Source organism: Cimex lectularius, unplaced genomic scaffold (genome assembly GCF_000648675.2).
Source record: "Cimex lectularius strain Harlan isolate CLEC.00 unplaced genomic scaffold, Clec_2.1 scaffold338, whole genome shotgun sequence".
Lineage (NCBI taxonomy): Eukaryota > Metazoa > Arthropoda > Insecta > Hemiptera > Cimicidae > Cimex > Cimex lectularius.
Genome location: NW_019392974.1, coordinates 142,720 through 163,734, shown reverse-complemented (window position 1 = coordinate 163,734; position 21,015 = coordinate 142,720). Strand labels below are relative to the sequence as shown.

The 21,015-nt window shown below is 35.2% G+C and overlaps 3 protein-coding genes across 5 annotated transcripts in view; 2 read left to right on the top strand and 1 right to left on the bottom strand.

Moving 5' to 3' along the window:
- LOC106665974 (neurabin-1) overlaps nucleotides 1-5,872 on the top strand; it is a 42,192-nt gene extending 36,320 nt beyond the window's left edge. Inside the window, exons 13-25 of one of the 3 annotated variants that reach the window (XM_014392808.2) lie at nucleotides 110-538; nucleotides 613-729; nucleotides 824-895; nucleotides 1,189-1,332; nucleotides 1,390-1,554; nucleotides 1,613-1,831; nucleotides 2,276-2,452; nucleotides 4,468-4,606; nucleotides 4,682-4,849; nucleotides 4,912-5,019; nucleotides 5,076-5,161; nucleotides 5,244-5,522; nucleotides 5,629-5,872. In XM_014392808.2, coding sequence (XP_014248294.1) covers nucleotides 110-538; nucleotides 613-729; nucleotides 824-895; nucleotides 1,189-1,332; nucleotides 1,390-1,554; nucleotides 1,613-1,831; nucleotides 2,276-2,452; nucleotides 4,468-4,606; nucleotides 4,682-4,849; nucleotides 4,912-5,019; nucleotides 5,076-5,161; nucleotides 5,244-5,519 — 2,100 coding nt within the window. In that variant the 3' untranslated portion in view covers nucleotides 5,520-5,522; nucleotides 5,629-5,872. The remainder of the gene's footprint in view (nucleotides 1-109; nucleotides 539-612; nucleotides 730-823; nucleotides 896-1,188; nucleotides 1,333-1,389; nucleotides 1,555-1,612; nucleotides 1,832-2,275; nucleotides 2,453-4,467; nucleotides 4,607-4,681; nucleotides 4,850-4,911; nucleotides 5,020-5,075; nucleotides 5,162-5,243; nucleotides 5,523-5,628) is intronic. The other 2 variants (XM_014392809.2, XM_014392810.2) reach the window with 2 other exon arrangements.
- Nucleotides 5,873-7,927: 2,055 nt separating this feature from the next.
- LOC106665902 lies at nucleotides 7,928-11,902 on the bottom strand. The gene is made up of 4 exons (XM_014392707.2): nucleotides 11,743-11,902; nucleotides 9,390-9,554; nucleotides 9,244-9,331; nucleotides 7,928-9,097 (listed from the first exon to the last, which is right to left on the bottom strand). The coding sequence occupies exons 1-4, from the start codon at nucleotides 11,834-11,836 to the stop codon at nucleotides 8,947-8,949; spliced, it is 498 nt and encodes a 165-aa protein (XP_014248193.1). The 5' UTR covers nucleotides 11,837-11,902; the 3' UTR covers nucleotides 7,928-8,946.
- Nucleotides 11,903-14,641: 2,739 nt separating this feature from the next.
- Nucleotides 14,642-20,943, top strand: LOC106666041 (SUMO-activating enzyme subunit 2). Its single transcript, XM_014392916.2, has 9 exons — nucleotides 14,642-14,923; nucleotides 17,558-17,712; nucleotides 17,775-18,062; nucleotides 18,213-18,588; nucleotides 18,660-18,789; nucleotides 18,866-18,959; nucleotides 19,030-19,318; nucleotides 20,504-20,586; nucleotides 20,686-20,943. The coding sequence occupies exons 1-9, from the start codon at nucleotides 14,789-14,791 to the stop codon at nucleotides 20,927-20,929; spliced, it is 1,794 nt and encodes a 597-aa protein (XP_014248402.1). The 5' UTR covers nucleotides 14,642-14,788; the 3' UTR covers nucleotides 20,930-20,943.
- The last annotated feature ends 72 nt before the right edge of the window (nucleotides 20,944-21,015 follow it).

Sequence of the window (21,015 nt, the reverse complement as noted above, 5' to 3'; positions counted from 1 at the left end):
TTCTAATAAATAGTTATAAAATCAAGTATCTTCCTCTCCCTGCTTATTCCAATCTGTTGCACACTTTAAACAAAAATTGTATTATACCAATTTACTATTTTGTTAATAGGTTTTTTCAACCTTTTCTGTCAATGAGTATGACAGGCGAAATGAGGATGTGGACCCCGTAGCCGCATCGGCCGAGTATGAGTTGGAGAAGAGGGTCGAGAAGCTGACCGTGTTCCCCGTCGACCTGATAAAAGGCCCCGACGGCCTCGGCCTCTCAATAATCGGCATGGGAGTCGGCGCGGACGCCGGCCTCGAAAAGCTAGGCATATTTGTCAAGACGATAACCGACCGAGGAGCGGCCGCGACCGACGGCCGTATCCAGGTCAACGACCAGATCATCGAAGTCGACGGGAAATCTCTCGTCGGCGTCACTCAAGCCTACGCCGCTTCGGTCCTGCGAAACACGTGCGGCCGCGTACGCTTTCTCATCGGGAGAGAGCAGGACCCCGAAAATTCCGAAGTCGCCCATCTCATACGTCAATCACTTCAGGTAATTCTTAAAAAAAAAAAAAAAAAAAAAAAAAAAAAACAGAACATTATTTATTTATTCTTTTAATTTTAAAGGCTGATAAAGAAAGAGAAGAACAGAGAAGGGCGCAACAAGAAAGAAGATACAGCGAAGACAGTCAAAGCACGACTTCCGAAGACAATAACGCCACACTATCTTCATTACTACTAGAAGTAAGTTCATTTCAAAACTTTATTTCCAACCTTTTGTCTTTAAATTTTTTAAAAGTTTTATATATATAAAAAAACATGCTTGATTTTCACTTAGAGAGAGCCGCAAGTTCAGAACCAAGCGAAACAAACCATGACCGATACCGAGGTGTCGAGGTTAAAAGCCCGGGTGAGATTTTAAAAAACTTGATCGGGACATGTGTGACTAATAAATTAATTAATAATAAAACAATTTATGGTGTTTGGGCTCAGAAGGCATGACATTAAATTAAATAAGCGAGGGGATAGCACTTAATAGGATGATTAAAACAGGCTAAAAATTAGTATTAATTAAGGCTGTTGAGGCAGCTAGGCACTGTAGTTCACTGGAGTTGGAAGTTTTCAATTATCACTATTATTCGAACACTGTTTAACGTCTTTTCTTTTAAACTTAAATAATTTTTTTTCTTTTCTATTCAAAAGCTTGAAGAACTTGAAAAAGGTGCAAGGGAAGATCTCGGTGAAAGGCTAAGGGAAACGACTCTGAAGCTGAGAGAGGTCGAAAGGAACCTGGCTGCGGTCAAAAAGGACAACGCGAGCTATCAGGACATGCTACACCAAACTCAAGTAAATATTTTTTAAATTAATCAATTAATTTTTTTTATTTATAATTATTAATTCCAGGAGCAGTACATTGCGTTAGAAAAGAAATATACAAAGACAAAAAGGCTAGTGAAAGAGTTCCACCAAAGGGAAGCAGAACTTCTCCACAGGGAAGAGTTCTACCTGCAGATGCTTGAGGAAAAAGACACGGAGTACAACGCCCTCGTCAAAGCCCTTAAAGACAGAGTAATGTCGATTTTAAATGTTTATATAATTTTTTTTTAATCATCTTTTTTTTCTTCAGATAATCCAAGTCGAAGAAGAACTCCTTGAGACGCAGAAGCGCGCCGGCTTGCCGGTCCACCTGCCGCACTCAGAAGGCCCATATATGCGGCTTAGCACGCCGCCGATGTCGCGCCGGCCGACGGCTGTCAAGCCACTCCTCGAGACCCTCGGCGCAGAGCTGTCGGAAGCGGAGGACAGCCCGGAAGAAGGAGAAAAGACCGCCACCGTAGAACGCAAGGTATACATCATTGTAAATCAAACAGCGCATGATTTTTTTTTTCTTTTGTGTTAATACAAAAAAATGGTGCTGGGAAAAGAAAATCTCCTCACCGAGGAGTTATATATGACATAAAAACAGTACAAACACCTTTTTTCCCCAAAACAACTAATGATATTTTAGATAAAAAAACATAATAATTAAAGAATAATTTAGTTTTATGGGGAAAAAACTTTAGATTGTCAGTAAGGTGTATAAAATAATTTGTGTCTTGTTTACCTGTGTGTTTCTTGCATTTGAAACCCATTTCGTTTAGTGAAAAAGCAGTTGAAATGTTTTATAAAAAAAAAATATATATCATTTGAAAATATTCGAAAATAAAAGAAAAAGCGGACTTTATTAGAGATAAGTAGCCAGGAGGGCCGATTAGAAATGAAAAACAAATCAAACATCGACGCGCTTTAGGTCTGCAGCACGGGGAACGGCGGAGCGAAAGATGAGCTGGATGATGCCGTCCCGCCTCACGCCCTGCTCGACGTTTCAGTGTCGAGGTCGAAGGCCGAGCTGGCGACGAGGGGCGGACTTGCCAACCGCCACCTGCCCACCTCAGCCAAGAAGCAACAGCTGTCAAACAGCAGTTCGGTAAATGAAACAAATTATACAAAAATAACAATAAAATAATCACACTTTAATTTTTTTTTAAATTTATATATCAGTTCGAACGAGCCTGACAATTTTTATTAAAAAAAAAAAAAAAAAACAGTAAAAAATTATTTTTCTCTTTCTCTTTTACAATTTAAATTTCAACTGCATTTTAATCCTTTATTGTGGAAAGTGGAAGCATGTTGGCATGGTGTGTATGTGTGTGTCTTACCATTTTCCCTTTATTTTGTATAACCGCAGTGTTTAGTTTAAACAATTATTAATTAATTTACATTTTTTGACAAAAAAAAACTTATAATCATACAAACAATAAATTCAACAATAGTTCATAGTATAATTTATTAATGGCATATCTATCTGGTAGATATTACCTTTTAAAAGAATTAATTGTTTTATTTGGTTGTTTCTATTCATTCTGGTCAGCCTATCTTCCTTGGTCTATCTCTAACTGAAACTACAATTACTTACAATCCTTAACCATCATTAACCATTCTTAATACAAACTGTCATGATATCCGACAAATAACCATCCTCAACCACCACTTAACCACTCTTCACCATCCCTACTTCTTAACCATCCTTGCCCATTCTTCACCATCACTAAACATTCCAAATACAAGCTGTATGATATCCAGAAGTCCATCTGTACACTTCTTCCCTATCACTAACCATGCCTAATTCAAACTGTCATGATATCCAAAAGGTTCCTACCCTTTCTTCACCCTCACTAACCATCCTTTCCACTACCATTCTTCACCGTACCTCTCAACCATTCCCAAATCAAAGTGTCTGATTATCCAGAAGGTCCATCTACCCTTTCTTCATCGCTGATGGCCATCTTTCATCACCCCTACCCTTTCTTAACTATCGCTAACTATTCCTAATCCAAGCTATCATGATATCCAGAAGATCCATCATCCATACCTTCACCATCACTCACCATTCTTAACCACCACTGATGATCTTTCATCACCCCTACCCTTTTTTCACTATCGCTAACTATTCCTAATTCAAACTATCATGATATCTGGTGAGCAACCATCCTGCATCTTCGCTAACCATCCTTAACCATCTCTACCATTTCTTCGCCATCATTACCACTCTTCACCGTCCCTACTTCTTAATTATCCTTCACAATCCTTGCCCATTCTTCACCACCAGCCGTTCCAAATTCAAACTCATGATATCCGAAAGGTCCATCCCTACCCTTTCTCCACCCTCACTAACCATCCTTAACCACACCGCTACTAACCATTCTTCATCAAAACTCTCAACCATTCCTAAATCAAGGTATCTTATTATCAGGTCCATCTACCCTTTCTTCACTGCCACTGACCATCCTTCATGACTAGCCATTTCTAATTAACTGTTATGATATTCAGATGGCCCATCATCCATACCTTCACCTTCACTAACCATCCTTAATCACAACTGATCGTCCTTCACCATCATTAACCATCTTTAACCACAACTAACCATCTTTTATCACCCCTACACTTTCTTAACTATTGCTAACTATTCCTAATCCAAACTATCATGATATCTGGTGAGCAACCATCCTGCACCTTCACTAACCATCCTTAACCACATCTACCCTTTCTTCACCATCACTAACCATCCTTAACCATTTTTGTCACCACTTCCCTTTCCTCACTATTGCTAACTATTCTTAATCCAAACTATCATGATGTCTAGTGACTAGGTAACCATTTTTAATCCATACTATCATGATATCTGGTGAGCAACCATCCTGCATGTTCGCTAACCATCCTTAACCATCTCTACCCTTTCTTCACCATCACTAACCATACTTAACTACCATTAACCATCTTTCATCACCCCTACCCTTTCTTAACTATCGCTAACTATTCCTAATCCAAACTATCATATCTAGTGACTAGGCAACCATTTTTAATTCAAACCATGATATGCCATTTCTGAAATTGTCTTGATAACTGGTGATTTACCCATCTCTATCTGTAAATATTTATTAGGATTACGGTTTGACGACAGACGAAAGTACGGAAAGTTCTGATGTCGAGGAGAATGACAGATACGGAAGCCGGGAACAGGCTAGCCCCGATCCTTGGAACAATGGCAACAACAACCCTCCTACAAGTCTAGCCCATAGAAGTAACATTAATAACTTCTTTTTTTTTTTATATTAAAATTAATGAATGTTCTAAATTTTTTCTGGGGTTTTACCAGGTGGTGTAGCGAATTCTCTGGCGGAACAGTTGAAACAAGTCCTCGCGGAGAGGGAAAGGCGGATGTCCTCGGGAAGCGGTAACAACGAGGCGCCGCAAGTCTCCTCCAATGTACCGCCATCCCTTGTTGAAGAAATACGCCAAGCCGTCAATCAGGCTAATCTGAAAGGTTTTATTTTATTTTTTAAATTAAAATTGTTTATATTTTGTACATTTTTTTTATATATATAGTTAAAAGAGGTCCGATTAATTGGCCACAAGGATCACCCTCTTCATCCGGTAGTGTTTCGCCAGGTGTAATGACTGCAGATCCGAGCCCTTCAAAGATCGGCTCGACCGGTTCGTAATTTATTTAAATTATAAAAAATTAATGTTAAAAAAAAATATTATCTTAGATTCGAGTGATATTTGGATCCCAAATGAAGAGAGAAAGGTGCAGATCTGGCATTCCACGCCGATCCCCGAGTGGAATAAAGACCAGGTGAAAAAATAAAATAAAATAAATCCCCTCGATAAATAAACAAAGAACTTTTTGTAAAATTTGATATTTCAAATTGTCCCAGGTCGGGCAATGGCTGAAGGGAATAGGATTCGAGTCGTTCGTGCCAAACTTCCTCGAGTTGAATATGACCGGGAGCAGTCTGCTCACGCTTGAATCGCGCCACCTCAAGAGCATGGGGCTGAGCGGCGAGGTCAAATCGAGGATGAAGCGCAAGCTCAAGGAGCTGCGAGCGCAGGCTGAAAAGGAGCAGAGGCAGCGCGAGAAACAGCGCAAAGAGAAGGAACGCCTTTTGAAAAAGGCGGAGAAACTCGCGGAAAAAGCAAGCAGACGGAAGTGAAACGTAAAGCATTAATAAAACTTTTTAAATAAGGATTAAAATTCCCAATAATCATCAACGTCCATGTTTATTATTTTTTTAATTGTTCAATTTTCTAATTTTTTTTTAGGCTAGAACAATTTGATTTTTTTCGGACGTCATCAGACAGGATATTTGTTTGGTTTCACCCACGACTCACACCCAGCAACATAAAACGGACGCCTTGTACCCCGTTATCATACTTTTCTTTTTGTTTTGTCCTCAAAATAAAAAAGAAAATGTATTTAAAAAAATTTTTTTAATGAAATGATAGTAGATGCATTTTTCAACAGTTTTAACTTGGATTTTAATAAATATATTATATATTATTTTCATTTTTTCTGATTATTTTTTGTGTGTACAGTATTTATTGTTCAGGGAATAATCATTCCAAATACCTAATTTTTTTTTTTTTAATAATTACTATTATTTGTTGTGGCCCTAATTTAAAAACACATAGTGATAGATTTATTATTAAAATTAAGCATCACAAACTATTAATAATTAAAAGTTTAATATAAAAATAACGGCAATAATTGTATGTATCGAATGTTAACTTTCCCCCTTTCAATTATTTAAATTAATTAATCGATTAATTATTATTAAGTAATTTATAATTGGCTGTGCCATTGATATTATTTATTGTATAGTTGTACAAAATGTTCCCTGTATTACTTTATATACCTTGAAATATTTATTTATCGACTTATATATTTTTATTTGGTATTTTGATGTTTATTATTCACAAGAAGAATTTTTAAAAAAGTAGGAGGTACACAGATTTAAAAAAAAAATTTGTAATATATAATGTATGTGTAAACAAAACAAAAAATGCATTTTGAAGAAGAAAAGTATATATAATGAAAAATACTTTTTTTTTTACATTTTTCACTTATGAATCTTTTGTTTTTGTAACTTTTGACATTTTAAATATATAACGCTAAAAAAGGATTCAGGCAAAAAAAAAGAAAAGAAAGAAAAAGAGTAAATTGTGCTCAAAAAAGGATAAAAGTTTAGTTTTTAGTATCTGTGTGTTCATATTTGAAATTCATAACTTAGAACTGTATATATATCGAGCCTAATTAAATCAGAAAATTAATTTAAAAAATAAGGAAAAATATATTTAAAATAAATATAAACAAAAAATATATTATTATCTTGTATCATTAAAGTTAAAAGGAAAAAATTTAAATATACATCATTATATTGTCAATTGAAGAATATCTGAGTGGAATTTAAATTTAAATTATTTGAAAATAAAAATAGAGGCAAATGTTTAGAATATGTGTGTCTGTACTTAGAAAAATATTAAGCCAGAGACCTTTTGAAAGAGGGGTCTTTATTTTTTCCCTCCCTGCCTTGACCCCCAAAACTATCCCCATCCATCGTTATTTTGGCTTAAAAATTGTACAACGGTTTATTTGTATATTTATTTTTACCATGATTATACAGAAGAATAAAGGATTTCTCATGTTGGATACGATTTTATATTGATACCCCAAGTATTTTATACCCACCTAGGGTGGCCATAAATAACACTGCTGGGACCAGAAATTTAAAAATTAATTAATTAATTATACTTTTTATCTAGTCTTGGTCGATATGGAAAAGCTAGTGTTACGAATGGGATTCAAAGTCATGATAGCTCAAGCCGTCGTGGGTTCCAATCCCACTCGTGACACTAACTTTTTCATCTCAACATGATAAAAAAAATTTTCCTTCTCCTGAGAGGCTTGAAGGAAGGCCGTTAAGTTTTGGGATCTGGTAAAAGAGGCTAAGAGTTGAAGAATGTAATGGAGAAAAATATTGGTCGCGGTAAAGTCGTAAACAAGCCGCATACTTTTAACCTTACACATTATCCAATGGGCGTGTATTTCTTTATGAATATGTAATCACATGTAAATTGTGTGTTGAACATTCTTGAGAAATTAATTAAGGTTTTTAGTTGAGATAAAAGTCAGTGTCACAAGCGGGATTTGAACCCACGACCTTCGGCTAAATACGCCGCTGCTCTACCACTTGAGCTATAGTGACTTTGATCCACTCGGAAACTTCCCATCTTTTGAATTTTACCTCCTTTTTGCCATTTTTCAAAGGAAGTTAGTGTCTGAGTAGATCAAAGTCACGATAGCTGAAGTGGTAGAGTAGTGGCGTATCTAGCCGAAAGTCGTCGGTTCGAATCCCGCTCGTGACACTGACTTTTTTTATCTCAATTAAAAACCTTAATTAATTGAAAGATATTAATTGGACCTCGAAAACTAGTGAATTCTTGAGAAACTAAAATCCCTGTTTAAATTTTGATTTCCTCCTGTGGTCTTGATATTATCATTTTTTTTTTTTTTTTAACATTCTGAGTTCGGAGTATGGCATTATGCAAAAAAAAGAAAGACTGGGATGAAAATATATTTATTATCATTAAGTAGGTACATTGGTCACAAATGATATTGTTATGATATGGCTTACACTTCAATTTCTTCATATTGCTATTAATGGACATTTTTTATTATGCTCTTTTACATTTATTATTATTATTAAAAAAAAAAAGAAACACTAAAATAAAAATTTTACAAACTAATTTGGCCATTTGCACAGCATTGTGTAATACTCGAAAATCTTTTGGAAATAAACATTATATCACAATATTTCTCTAATGGGATTTTGATGGTTTATATTTTTAATAATAAGCAATACAGATTTATATATATATGTATATTTATTTATTTTATTTTTATTTTTTTATTTTTTTTTGGGGAGGGGGGTAAGATAGGCCTTTTTTTATACATTTATTTATTTATTAAATTTGGCATTGGTGCTTCTTATTGCCTAATTTTGACATTTAATACGTCTATATTTAAAATTGTGCCACCGATTTTTGGGTTGTCATTCTTTCTACTTTACCTTACAGACTAGTTTTGACTTTTTTGAAAATAGAAAATTGCTGCTTTGATAAGGGGAGGAGAGGTTTACATTTTTGGGTTTTAACGGTAAATTCAAATTCTTGAGATATTAGACACCAGGTTTATCCAAGTTGGAATATTATTATTTATTTTAATTCGATTAATTAATCAAAGATTTGTGTAGGGAAGGCACGGGATTTCAAGAAAAAAATGGTACTATAATAATTAATATAAAAAGATAATTTGTTATATTAAATGTGTCGAAACGCTTCGACAGCGGCAAATAGCCAGTGGTATTTCCCAAATTTGCTCTTACTCTTTGGCTTTTACTTGAAGGAAAAATAAAGAGAGAGCGGATCCCAGGGCAGATTTTTCTTTTTAAATCAGATTGATCTCTCAATTCGGTTCAAAAGGGTTGTAAAATTACTCGAAATAACAGTAGATTTTAGCCGGCCAGTCGACGCTGTCGGCGTTCTCACTGAAGCTCGCGTTTTTAAAATCTAAATCGATGACTAGAGCAGCCGTTCCATTTCATGGCTCGACGGCTCCTGGTCGCTCTCATCCGACATGGGCCCGACGTCCGATCCGGACCAGTGCTCGAATTCTTCCTTATGGTGTTCCAAAGCCATGAGCGATGAGAAAAGGCTGTCACAGGACGAACAACTGTTCAAACATAAAATCGACACAAAGTTTCAAAACTCGTTAACTCTTCCGTGCCTCAAGGGGTGGGTTGAATTAACCTCGAAACTTTGTTAATTTGAAACAGAACATCAAACAAAGGGCATGACTGATATGCAAATCGAACATACCCAAAGTGTCGCTTTTTCTTTTGATGTCGAGAAAGCTGGCTCTGCGAACAGAAAAACCTATCGCAGACGTTGCACGTCAAATTCTCCTCTGGAAAATAAAACAGTTTAACTTAGCATCTAAGTTTTGACTTGAACTTGTTACAAACCGTAATCCGAATCTTGTGACAGTTCCTCTTCAAACTCGATCTCTGATCTGCTCCCACCGGAGTCGGACTCCACCTCGGCCATATTCCAGACATTCTCGACCTTCTTTTCATAGTTGTTACAAATCGTTTCTGTTTCCTCAGTACCACAGAGCTTGTTGTAGCCTCCTGAGGTCATGTTAATTATAAATAAAATCAAAATTACAAAGATTATTCTTATACAATTATAAAACCTGAATTGATAAGGAAAATAAATACAATTTTTCTTCTGTTCTTTAACATTTTAATTTAACCTCAAATAAAACTTTCAAATTATTAATTAACAAGTTTTATTATCCGATAATGCTGAGAATTTATCCAATATAAACTGCTGTTTGTGATAAATAGGTTCTTGAAACTTTTAAACTATTAATTGAAAAAAAAATCAGCCATTTTTGTGTTTGGCATCAGTCCCGCCATCTCACTCTGTACATTCACTCTAATATATACAAAACAAAATATTTACCAAGTACTATATACAATAAAACAGTCGTTTCCTAACAAAACAAAAAAAAAAAAAAAAAAAAAAAAAAAAAAAAAAAAAAAAAAAAACGAATCGATTGACATTCCTATTTTCTCTTTATATGGAGCCAAGGGATGTCACCATCGGCACATCAAGCAACCTTTCTCTACATGCTGGACACACAAGCTTGCTTTGGCTCAAAAGTAAGTGTCCATGAGTCAACCTCGCATGACCTATTCTTAGCCTGGTGAGTATTATCTCATTCTTTTCTAATCCTCCAAAACCTTTCAAATGTTTTATTTGAACTTTTTTATTTTCATAATTACTGTCTAGATTCAATGAAGTTAAATTTGAACATTTCATTCCACTGGCTCGTCCTCGGTGTATTTAATTTAAGGTTAAAAAATAAATAAATAAACTGGATCCAGACTGAAATGCACTAAAAAAAAAAAAAAAAAAAAAAAAAAAAAAAAAAAAAAAAAAACCTGAAAAAAAAAAAAAAAAAAAAAAAAAGAAAGAAAGAAAGAAAGAAAAACCTGTAAATAAAACAATGACAACTTTATCTAAACATTCTATTCCGTGTAAACTTTGCAAGAGAAATCATACTTCCTCTCACATTATGAAAAAATATGTGTGAATTTATATTTTATTATAATATGATAATTACTGACGAGATTTAATGAAGTTAAATATTAATGTTTCAGTCCCTTGCTCTTCCTCGGCGAATTTTGTTAAAGGTCAAAAAAAAATTAATAAATAAACCAGGGAGAATCCAGACTGGAATGCATTAATATTTAAATTTTATTTCATTACATTTAAAAAGCCTGTAACTAAAAAGCCGATAACTTAATATAAGCAAACAAATTATTCCGTGTAAATTTGTGCAAGAGAAATCATACTTTTTCTTGTATTATGCAAATTTGCAGTAAATTTGAATGTTATTCATTATTATTTTATGATTACTGTCTAGGTTTATTAAAGTTAAATTTTAAAATTTCAGATATTATTTTGTGAAAGAGAGAGAGAGGGGCGGGGTGATAGAAAAAGAGAAGAATGGAGGAGGGAAAGAGAAGAAGAAGAAGAGAGAGAGATATGTAAAAAGAGAGGAGAGGAGAAGAAGAAAGAGATGGAAAAAGAGAGGAGTGAACAAGGAAGAGAGAGAGAGTGAGAGGGAATGAGAAAGAAAGAATAAAGAAAGGAGAGAGAGAGAGAGAGAGAGAGAGACTTTTTTAAAATACTACAATAAAAATCATAAAACTAGACAGCAGATATTTCGGTGAAAGTTGAAGACAGAGTTTAAGAAAATGAAGCAAATTGAATATGGCACCATGTCAGCATATTGATTTATATGTGATTGGTCGTATTTTTATGAATATTTGCAATAGAGAAAAAAACATTGAATATGAATTTTGTTATTGTTGAAGGTAAAGACCTGTATCTAATATAAATGTAAATTTAACTTAAAAGAATGACACTCAAGTAGGATAGGATTTTGATCTGAGCATTCTAAGGCAGATAGTTGATAAAGTCCTGCATGTGTTGTCTCGTCTAATTTATATGTAAATTTCACCCATCGTATGCATATTGTCAATGGCCTCTGTGCTGTCACCCATCAAAATTGGAATTAGGGTCGGATTTGGTTTAATCAATATCGAAGAAACGTAATGAGAGGGTGGGAAAAGTTTTCCATTGGAGTTTTAGTACATTAGGGCCGATTTAAAATAGCCGTTTCCAAGGGGAAACGCGTAGCCGCCACTCCCCACGGCGTGGTGCAGGGGTGAAGGGTGGGCGTAGCGCGACCCACCGTCCATTGCTTTTGCCCATGGGTCATCGGGTCAATTTTGGTCAATTTACCCGTGTTGGCCGACTGGACGACGTTGTTATTGATCGAATTGAAGAATGACACCGCAGTCGAGGTGAGCCGGGATTTCTTGAGGATCCAGAACATGCCGGTGGATGACGGGGCCCGAACTGGGGGTGCGGCCTTTCGATCACCCGGGGTGGCTATTCGCGCAGCCGCCCGCACATCCCCCGGACCAGAATTCACTCTCACCCACCCTTACTTCAAAACCAAAAAAAAAAAAAAAAAAATTAAATGCATATTTAACTCCACATACCATCAGTGCCTATGTCTCAATCCATCCCTTGTGCTATTTATATCAGAACTGTTTAGTTTCCACGATAATTTTCATTATAATAACATAACGTCTAATTAGACAGGAAGCATACAAAATGAGAACATTTCTTTGTTAATCTGATAGAAACTTTTGGTCCAACTGTTGGTAAGTGACCTCTCCGCTTGATCCTCTGATTTATTAGAAAGGCAGTTAGAAAGTAATGTCAGATTTTTTTTTACTTTTTATTTTAAAAAATAGCCAGTTACAGGATTACAGTTACTTTATATGTATAAGGCATTTATTGCAGTTTATATATATGTCCATATGGTGACGGGTGTTGATGTATACCCTGAATGTTGGCAGGTAGTTCCACGTTGTCAACCTCCGCAGCTTTCCAAATGTCCTGACGACGTTTATCAGTTAGAGGAATTCCAAAAAGACGTGATTAGAGTCCTCTATGTTCCACATGGCAAATGGCTGAGTACTTGATCCTAAGACTGCTTAGTTGAGACCCTTAGATAGATACACCTTAGGAGGAACATGGTCGTGAAGAATTGTCTTTTTTCTTTATAAGAATTATACCACGCGATTATGTGAATATATGCTTCCATAGAATTTTCCTTTTTCCGTATTTTTCCCTGTCGTCGCTTCTTTTGCTAGGTAGTCACCTTTTCGTTCCCCTGAACCCCGGCATGTCCATTAGTCTCCATTTGTCTATATGATCGCGGCAGATCAGCATTTATCTCTTTTATATTTATGCCATAAGGGATCGTATTGTGTATACTATTTTCGGGCTTTTGGCAGTAGGTGATTTAATGCTTAACATTGCACTTTGGGAATCTGAAATAACGACTCGGTTCTTCGTAGAAATGTGGCATGTAGCAACTTTACTGCAACAAGCTCTGCCGTGAAAACCGAGGCTTTTTTAGAAAGTTGCAATTGGGCGTGGTATTTATAATTTATATGGTATATGCTGCTCCTACTCCAGTTTCATAACCATCCCTAACCATATGTCAGATAGGAAAGTCTATTGACTAACTTTTCTCTTTTTCTCCCTCCAATTTGTCCTATTTTGTACTACAGGCCATCAAATAGTATTTTTAAAACGATGAGATACTAGAGAGGAAGAACATGCCTCGTGGATCGAAATTCAATGAAATTTAAAGCATAGGACAAAATGTAAAAAGGGAATCCTTAAAATCTTAATCAAAAAGGTTTTGTTCACCATTTTTTCAACAAGAACACCAGCCCATTCCTTACTCTCATCAAAAACAGCGTCCAGCCATGTCATCTCATATTGTACACCCCGTGAAGGCGAGAAAAAAACCTGTGTAACAATGGCAAAAGACTATGGTAAAGCATATAAAAGGGCCGTTTAATTTATTTTAAAAAGCCCGATAATTGTAAAAAGCTATAACCAACTTGTCCATCGAGATACCAAGGATGGTTCACAATGAAAAAACATACACACCTCTATGAACATTTAATTTTCATTTACCAAAATTGAAACCATCAATTTACCTCAAACCCCTCACATTCCATGATTCGATTCTGGAAATATCGACCACTTTTTCTTTTACGTACACTCTGGATCATCAGGGAAAATCAATCTTAAATTTGTCTAAATATTTAAGATTGTTTTGCTCTGATGATGACCTCAAATTAGGTCGAAACCTTTGCAAAAACAACTGAATTTGCATCCTTCTTAAAGACCATACCTTGATCCAGCGCTTTCTGTGTGATGATGATGATGTGATCCAGTATTCCTGCTCTCTTTTTACTTCCATAGTCAAACATGCCATACATCACCGGCATTGATAAAACAGTCCTGTTTAACCTTTTTTTTTATCTCATATTTAAATATTTTTCGACTATAATCTTAGCTTTAAAACATAATTTTTCATTATAAACCGAAATTCTATGTTGTTCTATGTCCGAAGCACGAAATGTTGTTAAGTTGGCAGCACTTATCAGACAGGAAGTCGGTCTCCTATTCACTTAGGAAAATCATTAGATCAAATTGATCAAAATTGTTATTAAAAAGTTATATTTAATTGTTTATACCATAAAAAACACAATTGTTTAGTATTTTTTTGCATTCTTAGGATTACAATTGTTAAAATAAGTTCACTAATTCCGTGGTCCGCTTGATCAATTAATATATTACAATTAATTAAGGTTTTTAGTTGAGATAAAAAGTCAATGGCACGAGCGGGATGAAAAAATGATGAAAAATGGCAAAAAGGAGGGAAAATTCAAAAGGTGGGGTTGAGATGGGAAGTTAGTGTCCGAGTCTCCGAGTGGATCGAAGTCACGATAGCTCAAGTGGTAAAGCAGCGGCCGAATATCGTGGGTTCGTATCCCGCTCGTGCCATTGAATTTTTTATCTCAACTAAAAACCTTAATTGATTGTGTTAAAATAAGGTTGTTGGCCACATAGACTGACGTGATCAATACAGGATATTTAAGAAACGTAAATTTGCCATGCTTAGTTTCAAAACTTTGTAAGTTTGAACTGTTTTTCATAGATTTTTACGTATATTTGTTCTTAATTAACATATTCCGTTGTGTTTTTCCCTTTTTTATCGATTAGGGAATTATATGTTAGTGACAAGTTGGCCAACCTGGCTTACATAAACTCAAAATTGTGTAGCTCGAGACGCTTCTGGTAGGTTAGACAGAGGGTTGTGTACTCTCTTTCGCTAAGCCGGTTTTCAGTTGGATCGGTTCGAAGTTAAGTGAAAATATTTATTTAAAAAATCATAAAAAGAGCATAATTTGCAATGGCTTTGACATGCCTCAACGAGGAGACGCGCACCAAGTTGAAAGAATCTCCAGTCTTGGTCGTTGGCGCTGGAGGGATCGGCTGCGAGCTGCTCAAAAACCTAGTCATGACCGGCTTCGAGAACATCGAAATCGTGAGTCCAAATATTAATTTTTTTACAGTTTTTTTTCTATTTTAACTCGGAAAATCCGTCGGTTATTTGAATTTTGAGACAAAAAGGGTTACCTTGTTTTATTCTCAAGGGTTAACAGATTGCTCTCTTGATCGTGTATGTTTAGTAAAACGTGGGTACGCTGAGTAGTCCATTTGAAAAGTCTATCTTTTGAAAGCAAAAAATACTTAGAAGTTAATGACAACTTGGTGATTCTCTGTTTATAAAGATACTCGACTAATCTAAAAAAAAAAAATCTGTCTAGTTGGCTGTAAATAATGAAACTTACAATAAACATAAACTTGGCGGAGTTAATCGAATCTTAAGGTTCAACTACCAGAAATAAAGACAGCCTAGAAGTTAGAATTGATGATGATTGCAAGTCTGTAAACTTATGTTGAATTGCAGGGTCACTTACAGCGCCTGTCTCTACAAAGTGGAAAGGACAGATCCAATAAGTGACCGATTCGACATGAGCCTATAAGCTTCTGTGTATCAACTTGGTAGCATTTGTGTATAAAGCTAGGAATAAATAGGCATTTATTGTTACTAAAACATTGAACAATTATGCAAAATCTGTTGAAGAGTCGATTCATTAAAAGAAATTAACCTTGTAATAAACTTACCCCCTCCATATTTAATCAAATTTGAAGGTTCAACTACTAAAAATAAATTATTATTTGGAGATCATAAGATGTGGTCTGGTGAGACGTAGGTTTTTATAAAAACATTTTCTTTATCGTGCCAACGTTTTGACCTTTATTGAGATCATCTTCAGGGCCTGGAATTTATAAACATTGTTTAAATTATACAAATACATATATGTAGGATGTGAAGAAAGTGAATTTATACAATACTTGAAATTTTAGAGTCAATCAAAGTATTTGTACTCACTTTATTGAGTCTAAAATTTCAAGCATTGTATAAATAAACTTTTTCACATCCTAATGTAATAGGATCAATTTAAACAATGATTATAAATCCCAGGCCCCAAAGATGATCTCAATAAAGATCGAAACGTTGGCACGATAAAGAAAATCTTTTTCTAAAACCTATGCCTCATCAGATCGCATCTCACGGTCTCCAAATAATCATTAACTAACGGTCACTAAACACCACACGCTAAAAATAAAGATAGCCTAGAAATTGCTGGATGTCAAGTTGGTGGTAATTTGTTTGTAAAGAAGCTAAGAATAAATAGGCTTTTCTCGTTGCTAAGCCATTAAAAAAAATATATATGCAAAATCTGTTGACGAGTGGATTCATTGAAAGAAATTGACCAGTTAATAAACTTACCCCCCACTTTTAATCAAATTTGAAGGTTCAACAACTAGAAATTAAAACAGCCTAGAAATTTCCGTGTGTCATCTTGGTGGTTTTCTGTATGTAAAGAAGCTAAGAAGGGGCATCGGTTGCCACAACAGCTACGGTGTTGACACGGCACTCATCATTGTAAGGTAAAAGTTCGAATCCAGCAGCCTTGAATTTGAACCAACATACTTACAAATTAGTTTCCCCCCCCAAAACACTGGCACTCTGAGGGTTCATATGACTGCCTCTTCTGTTGTGGATGCTCTAAAAAAAATAAGGGTTAAAACAAATAGTCATTTCTCATGTCTAAACCTTTAAAAAATTATGCAACGTCGCTTGATGAGTTGATTCAGACAAAGAAATGTAACCCCCCCACATTTAATAAAATTTAAAGATTCACCTACTAGAAATAAAAACAGACTAGAAGTTTCTGTGTGTCATCTTGGTGGTTTTTTGTATATAAAAGAAGTTAAGAAGGGGCGTTGGTTGCCACAACAGCTAAGGTGTTGGCATGGCACTCATCATTGTAAGGTAAAGGCCCAACATACTTACAATTTGGCTTCCCCTCACACCAACAAAAAAAAAAAAAAACACCGGCACGCTGACGGTGGTTATGTGGATATGACTGACCTCTGCTTTTGTGAGTATTCTTAAAAATAAAAAATAAATAAATAAAGCTAAGAATAAATAGCCATTTCTCATGTCTAAACCTTCAAAAAATTGTGCAACATCTCTTGGCGAGTTATGGTTAAGACTCAATACCTCAGATAGGACACACTCACACACTCTTGAAATGATATAGCAACAGTATACAGGCCAGAATGCGTGCATTGAACTGTGAACCTAACAAAATATTCACATTTTTGTCATCTGGATCCGTGTAAATAGCAACTTCTTATCTATCTACCTACCTCTGATCTCCCTCCATAGTTTATCAATGTTGAAGGGTCAGCTTCTATAGGTGAAGACAACTCAAGTTTCATTGAGTCGACAATAAAAACAATAAATAAAAGTAAAACTGAAAAACGAACAACAGAAAAATAGTCAATAGTAAACAGCCAACAAGCAAGTTCACAGCCCAAAATTTGCCAATTTATTAAATAAAATATGAAGAATCAGCGCAATAGCTGAAGATAGCCAAGGTTCTCTCATGAGTTGGCTTATCGATATTCGTTATAGAAATAGTAGTAAGCTTCTTAAAAGGTATACTGTAATCTGTGTGATCGTTTGGTACTGTGTTATAACTTAAATATTGCTTCATGTGCATGACTTCAAAGGTTTGACATTTTATTTTCTGTTTTGCAGATTGATTTGGATACGATTGAAGTCAGCAATTTGAACAGGCAATTTCTGTTCCAAAAGCAGCATGTTGGCCAGTCCAAGGCCAAAGTAGCAAAAGAAAGCGTACTGAGGTTTAACCCAGCGTCTAAAATTGTCGCACACCATGCGAGTGTTATTGGGTATGAGTTTTTTTTATGCCATGTTTAGTTGTATCATCTAATTTTTTTTTTTTTTATTACAGCCCGGAATACAATGTCAATTATTTCAAGAGGTTCAAGCTTGTGCTCAATGCCCTTGACAACCTAGCCGCTAGGGGGCATGTGAACAGAATGTGCTTGGCAGCGGGAGTACCGCTTGTTGAATCAGGGACAGCAGGATACTCAGGACAAGTGGAAATCATCATTAAAGGGCTTACAAAATGCTATGAATGCGAACCCAAGCCGCAGCCTAAGGTTTATGCGAGTTGCACTATAAGAAACACACCATCGGAGCACATCCACTGCACCATTTGGGCAAAATATTTATTTAAGTAATTACTTTTTGTCTGTTTTTTAAAATATAGAGGGTTCTTAACTCCCCTAATTTGAAAGGTCTGAAAGACCTGTTAAGTCCATTTTATAAGCCTTGGTACAGGTGGTATGAGTTAATTTTATCATTTTAAGATGCCATAAATTTTCAGTCAATTATTCGGAGAAGAGGATGCCGACGTGGATGTCTCACCCGATACAGTAACTGACCCGGAAATCTCCGGGGATCCGAACGCTGCAATTAAAAAGCCCACAACGTCCACAAGAAACTGGGCAAAACAGAACGGCTATGAGCCGGAAAAGATCTTTTCAAAACTGTTCACTGAGGATATAAAATACCTGCTCACGATGGACAAGCTCTGGGAGAAACGGCGCAAGCCGGAGCCACTCGAGTGGGGCAACATACCAGAGACGTCGAGCTCCTCACCTTCGTCGACGTCCGTAATCAAAGACCAGAGGCAATGGTCTCTAAAAGAGTGCGTCGAGGTGTTCTCAGACAACCTACTGAAGCTCAAAGAAATCTCAGAGGTATTTCAAAGAGTTTATTACTAAAAATAAATAAATAAACATTTTAACATTATTTATTTTTGGCCTAATAGAAATTAGATCCGGGAAGTTATCTTATTTGGGACAAAGATGAGGAAGTACATATGAACTTTGTGGCATCTTGCGCCAACCTAAGAGCGCACGTATTTCACATCCCAATGAAGACCAAATTTGACATCAAGTGTAATATAAATTATTAAACCATTTCAAAACCCCAAAATAATAATAATAAAATAACAATTTTATTTATTTTTTATAGCCATGGCGGGAAATATTATTCCAGCAATAGCTACAAGCAACGCTGTGATTGCTGGCATGGTTACTCACTACGCATTAAAAATCCTTGAAGGAAGGTAATGTAAATATAGTAAATAATTAATTTTATATTTTTGATTGGTTTTATTTAAATTTGTTTGCCTTCAGGTTTCAGGATTGTCCGAGTGTCTACCTAAGGCAGGGTGTGACTGCAAGGGGCATGCAGATAGTGCCTGAAAAGGGCCTCCAGCCGCCAAACCCAAAGTGCCGGGTGTGCGGTGATACACCTCAGCTCACGCTTGTCACAAACTTGGCAAAGATGACATGCAAAGAGTTTGAGTCATCCGTCCTTAAACGCAAGCTTAACATGCCTGCCCCAGACGTCTGCCTTTACAATAAGGTCATAATCTCAAGCGATCCTGAAGAGACGGAGCAGAACAATGAAAAAACCCTTAAGGTGAGGGCTTATAAAACAAGAATATTATATTACTAAGCACACTAACGCTCACAAACATACATTTACACAAATGGACATTATTTATTCAGCTATAGGGTCATTCACAATTATATGCTTATATGTAAGTCATTCATTTACATGTGCATTTGTACATACATTTATTCACAAATATATGCTTACATGTATAGTCATTCATTTACATATGCATTTCTCCATATATTTATTCACAAATACATGCTTTATGTAAGTCATTCATTTATATGTGCATTTTTACATACATTTATTCACAATTACTTTTTTATATGTAAATCATTCATTTACATATGCAGTTCCATATATTTATTAACAAATATATGCTTACATGTATAATCATTCATTTACATATGCAGTTTCCATATATTTATTCACAATTGTATGTGTAGTCATTCATTCAGATGTGCAGTCATCTATATATTTATTCACAAATACATGTTTATATGTAAGTCATTCATTTATATGTGCATTTGTACATACATTTATTCACAATTACATTTTTATATGTAAATCAATCATTTACATATGCAGTTTCCATATATTTATTCACAAATATATGCTTACATGTATAGTCATTCATTTACATATGCATTTCTCCATATATTTATTCACAATTATATGTATAGTCATTTATTCAAATGTGCAGTTGTCTTTACATTTATTCACAAATACATGCTTATATGTATAGTCATTCATTTACATGTGCATTTGTACATACATTTATTCACAATTATATGCATATATGTATGTATAAGCATTATGTCACATTTGTCTATCAAGTTATTTAATTTCAATTTAATGATATTTCTCTATGTATATAAATATATATCTGTCTCAGACTATGTATATAAATCCTTATATTAGGAGTGAGGACCATGGTAGCCATCATACTAACAGTTCTGAGATCAAAACCTGGCATAACCCATGACTTTTTTGATAATAGTATGAAAAATTATTTGACTCCCTCATCTACAACATGTTAGACGTTAAACACTTCTCTATGACAGGAATTGCTTCACTTTACTTTAAATCCATGAAATATTATATAGTGTATAAATTTTATTATAATTAAATATAATAAAGAAGGAATTTATACTGTTCACTTATTTGATTATTGTTGCTTTATTTTAATTTGTTTTATTTTTCTTCCAGGAAATGGGAGTGGCAGATGGTGCAATTTTAGATGTTGATGACTTCTTGCAAACATATTCCCTAAAATTAATTTTAACCCACAGGTAATGGCCTTTTTATAAAACAATTCTGCAATAAAAATTAATTTTGTTTAATGTTTGTATCAATCTGAACCAAATTTGAAATCATTTTTCTTTTTACAGAGAAATGAAACCCGGCGAGCCGGACTTCTTCATAGTCGGCGATATGTCTGAGTTAAAAAAAGAGATCGAGAAAGCGTCTCAAGAATACAAGAAGGTGACAAATGGGAAAGACGAGGACATGGAGATCGTAGACGACAAAGAATCGAGGAGCAAGAGGAAATCGGAAACGATCTCCGTTCCGGCTAAAAAGCGGAAAACGGAAGATTCCCCTGAATCTGACTCAGATGATGTTGTACCACTGTAGTGATGAAACTTGACGTTTTTACAATTCAAAAACAAAATTGTCTCGCTGTTAGGTGGAATTCTAACAGGCACCGATGTACATTTTTT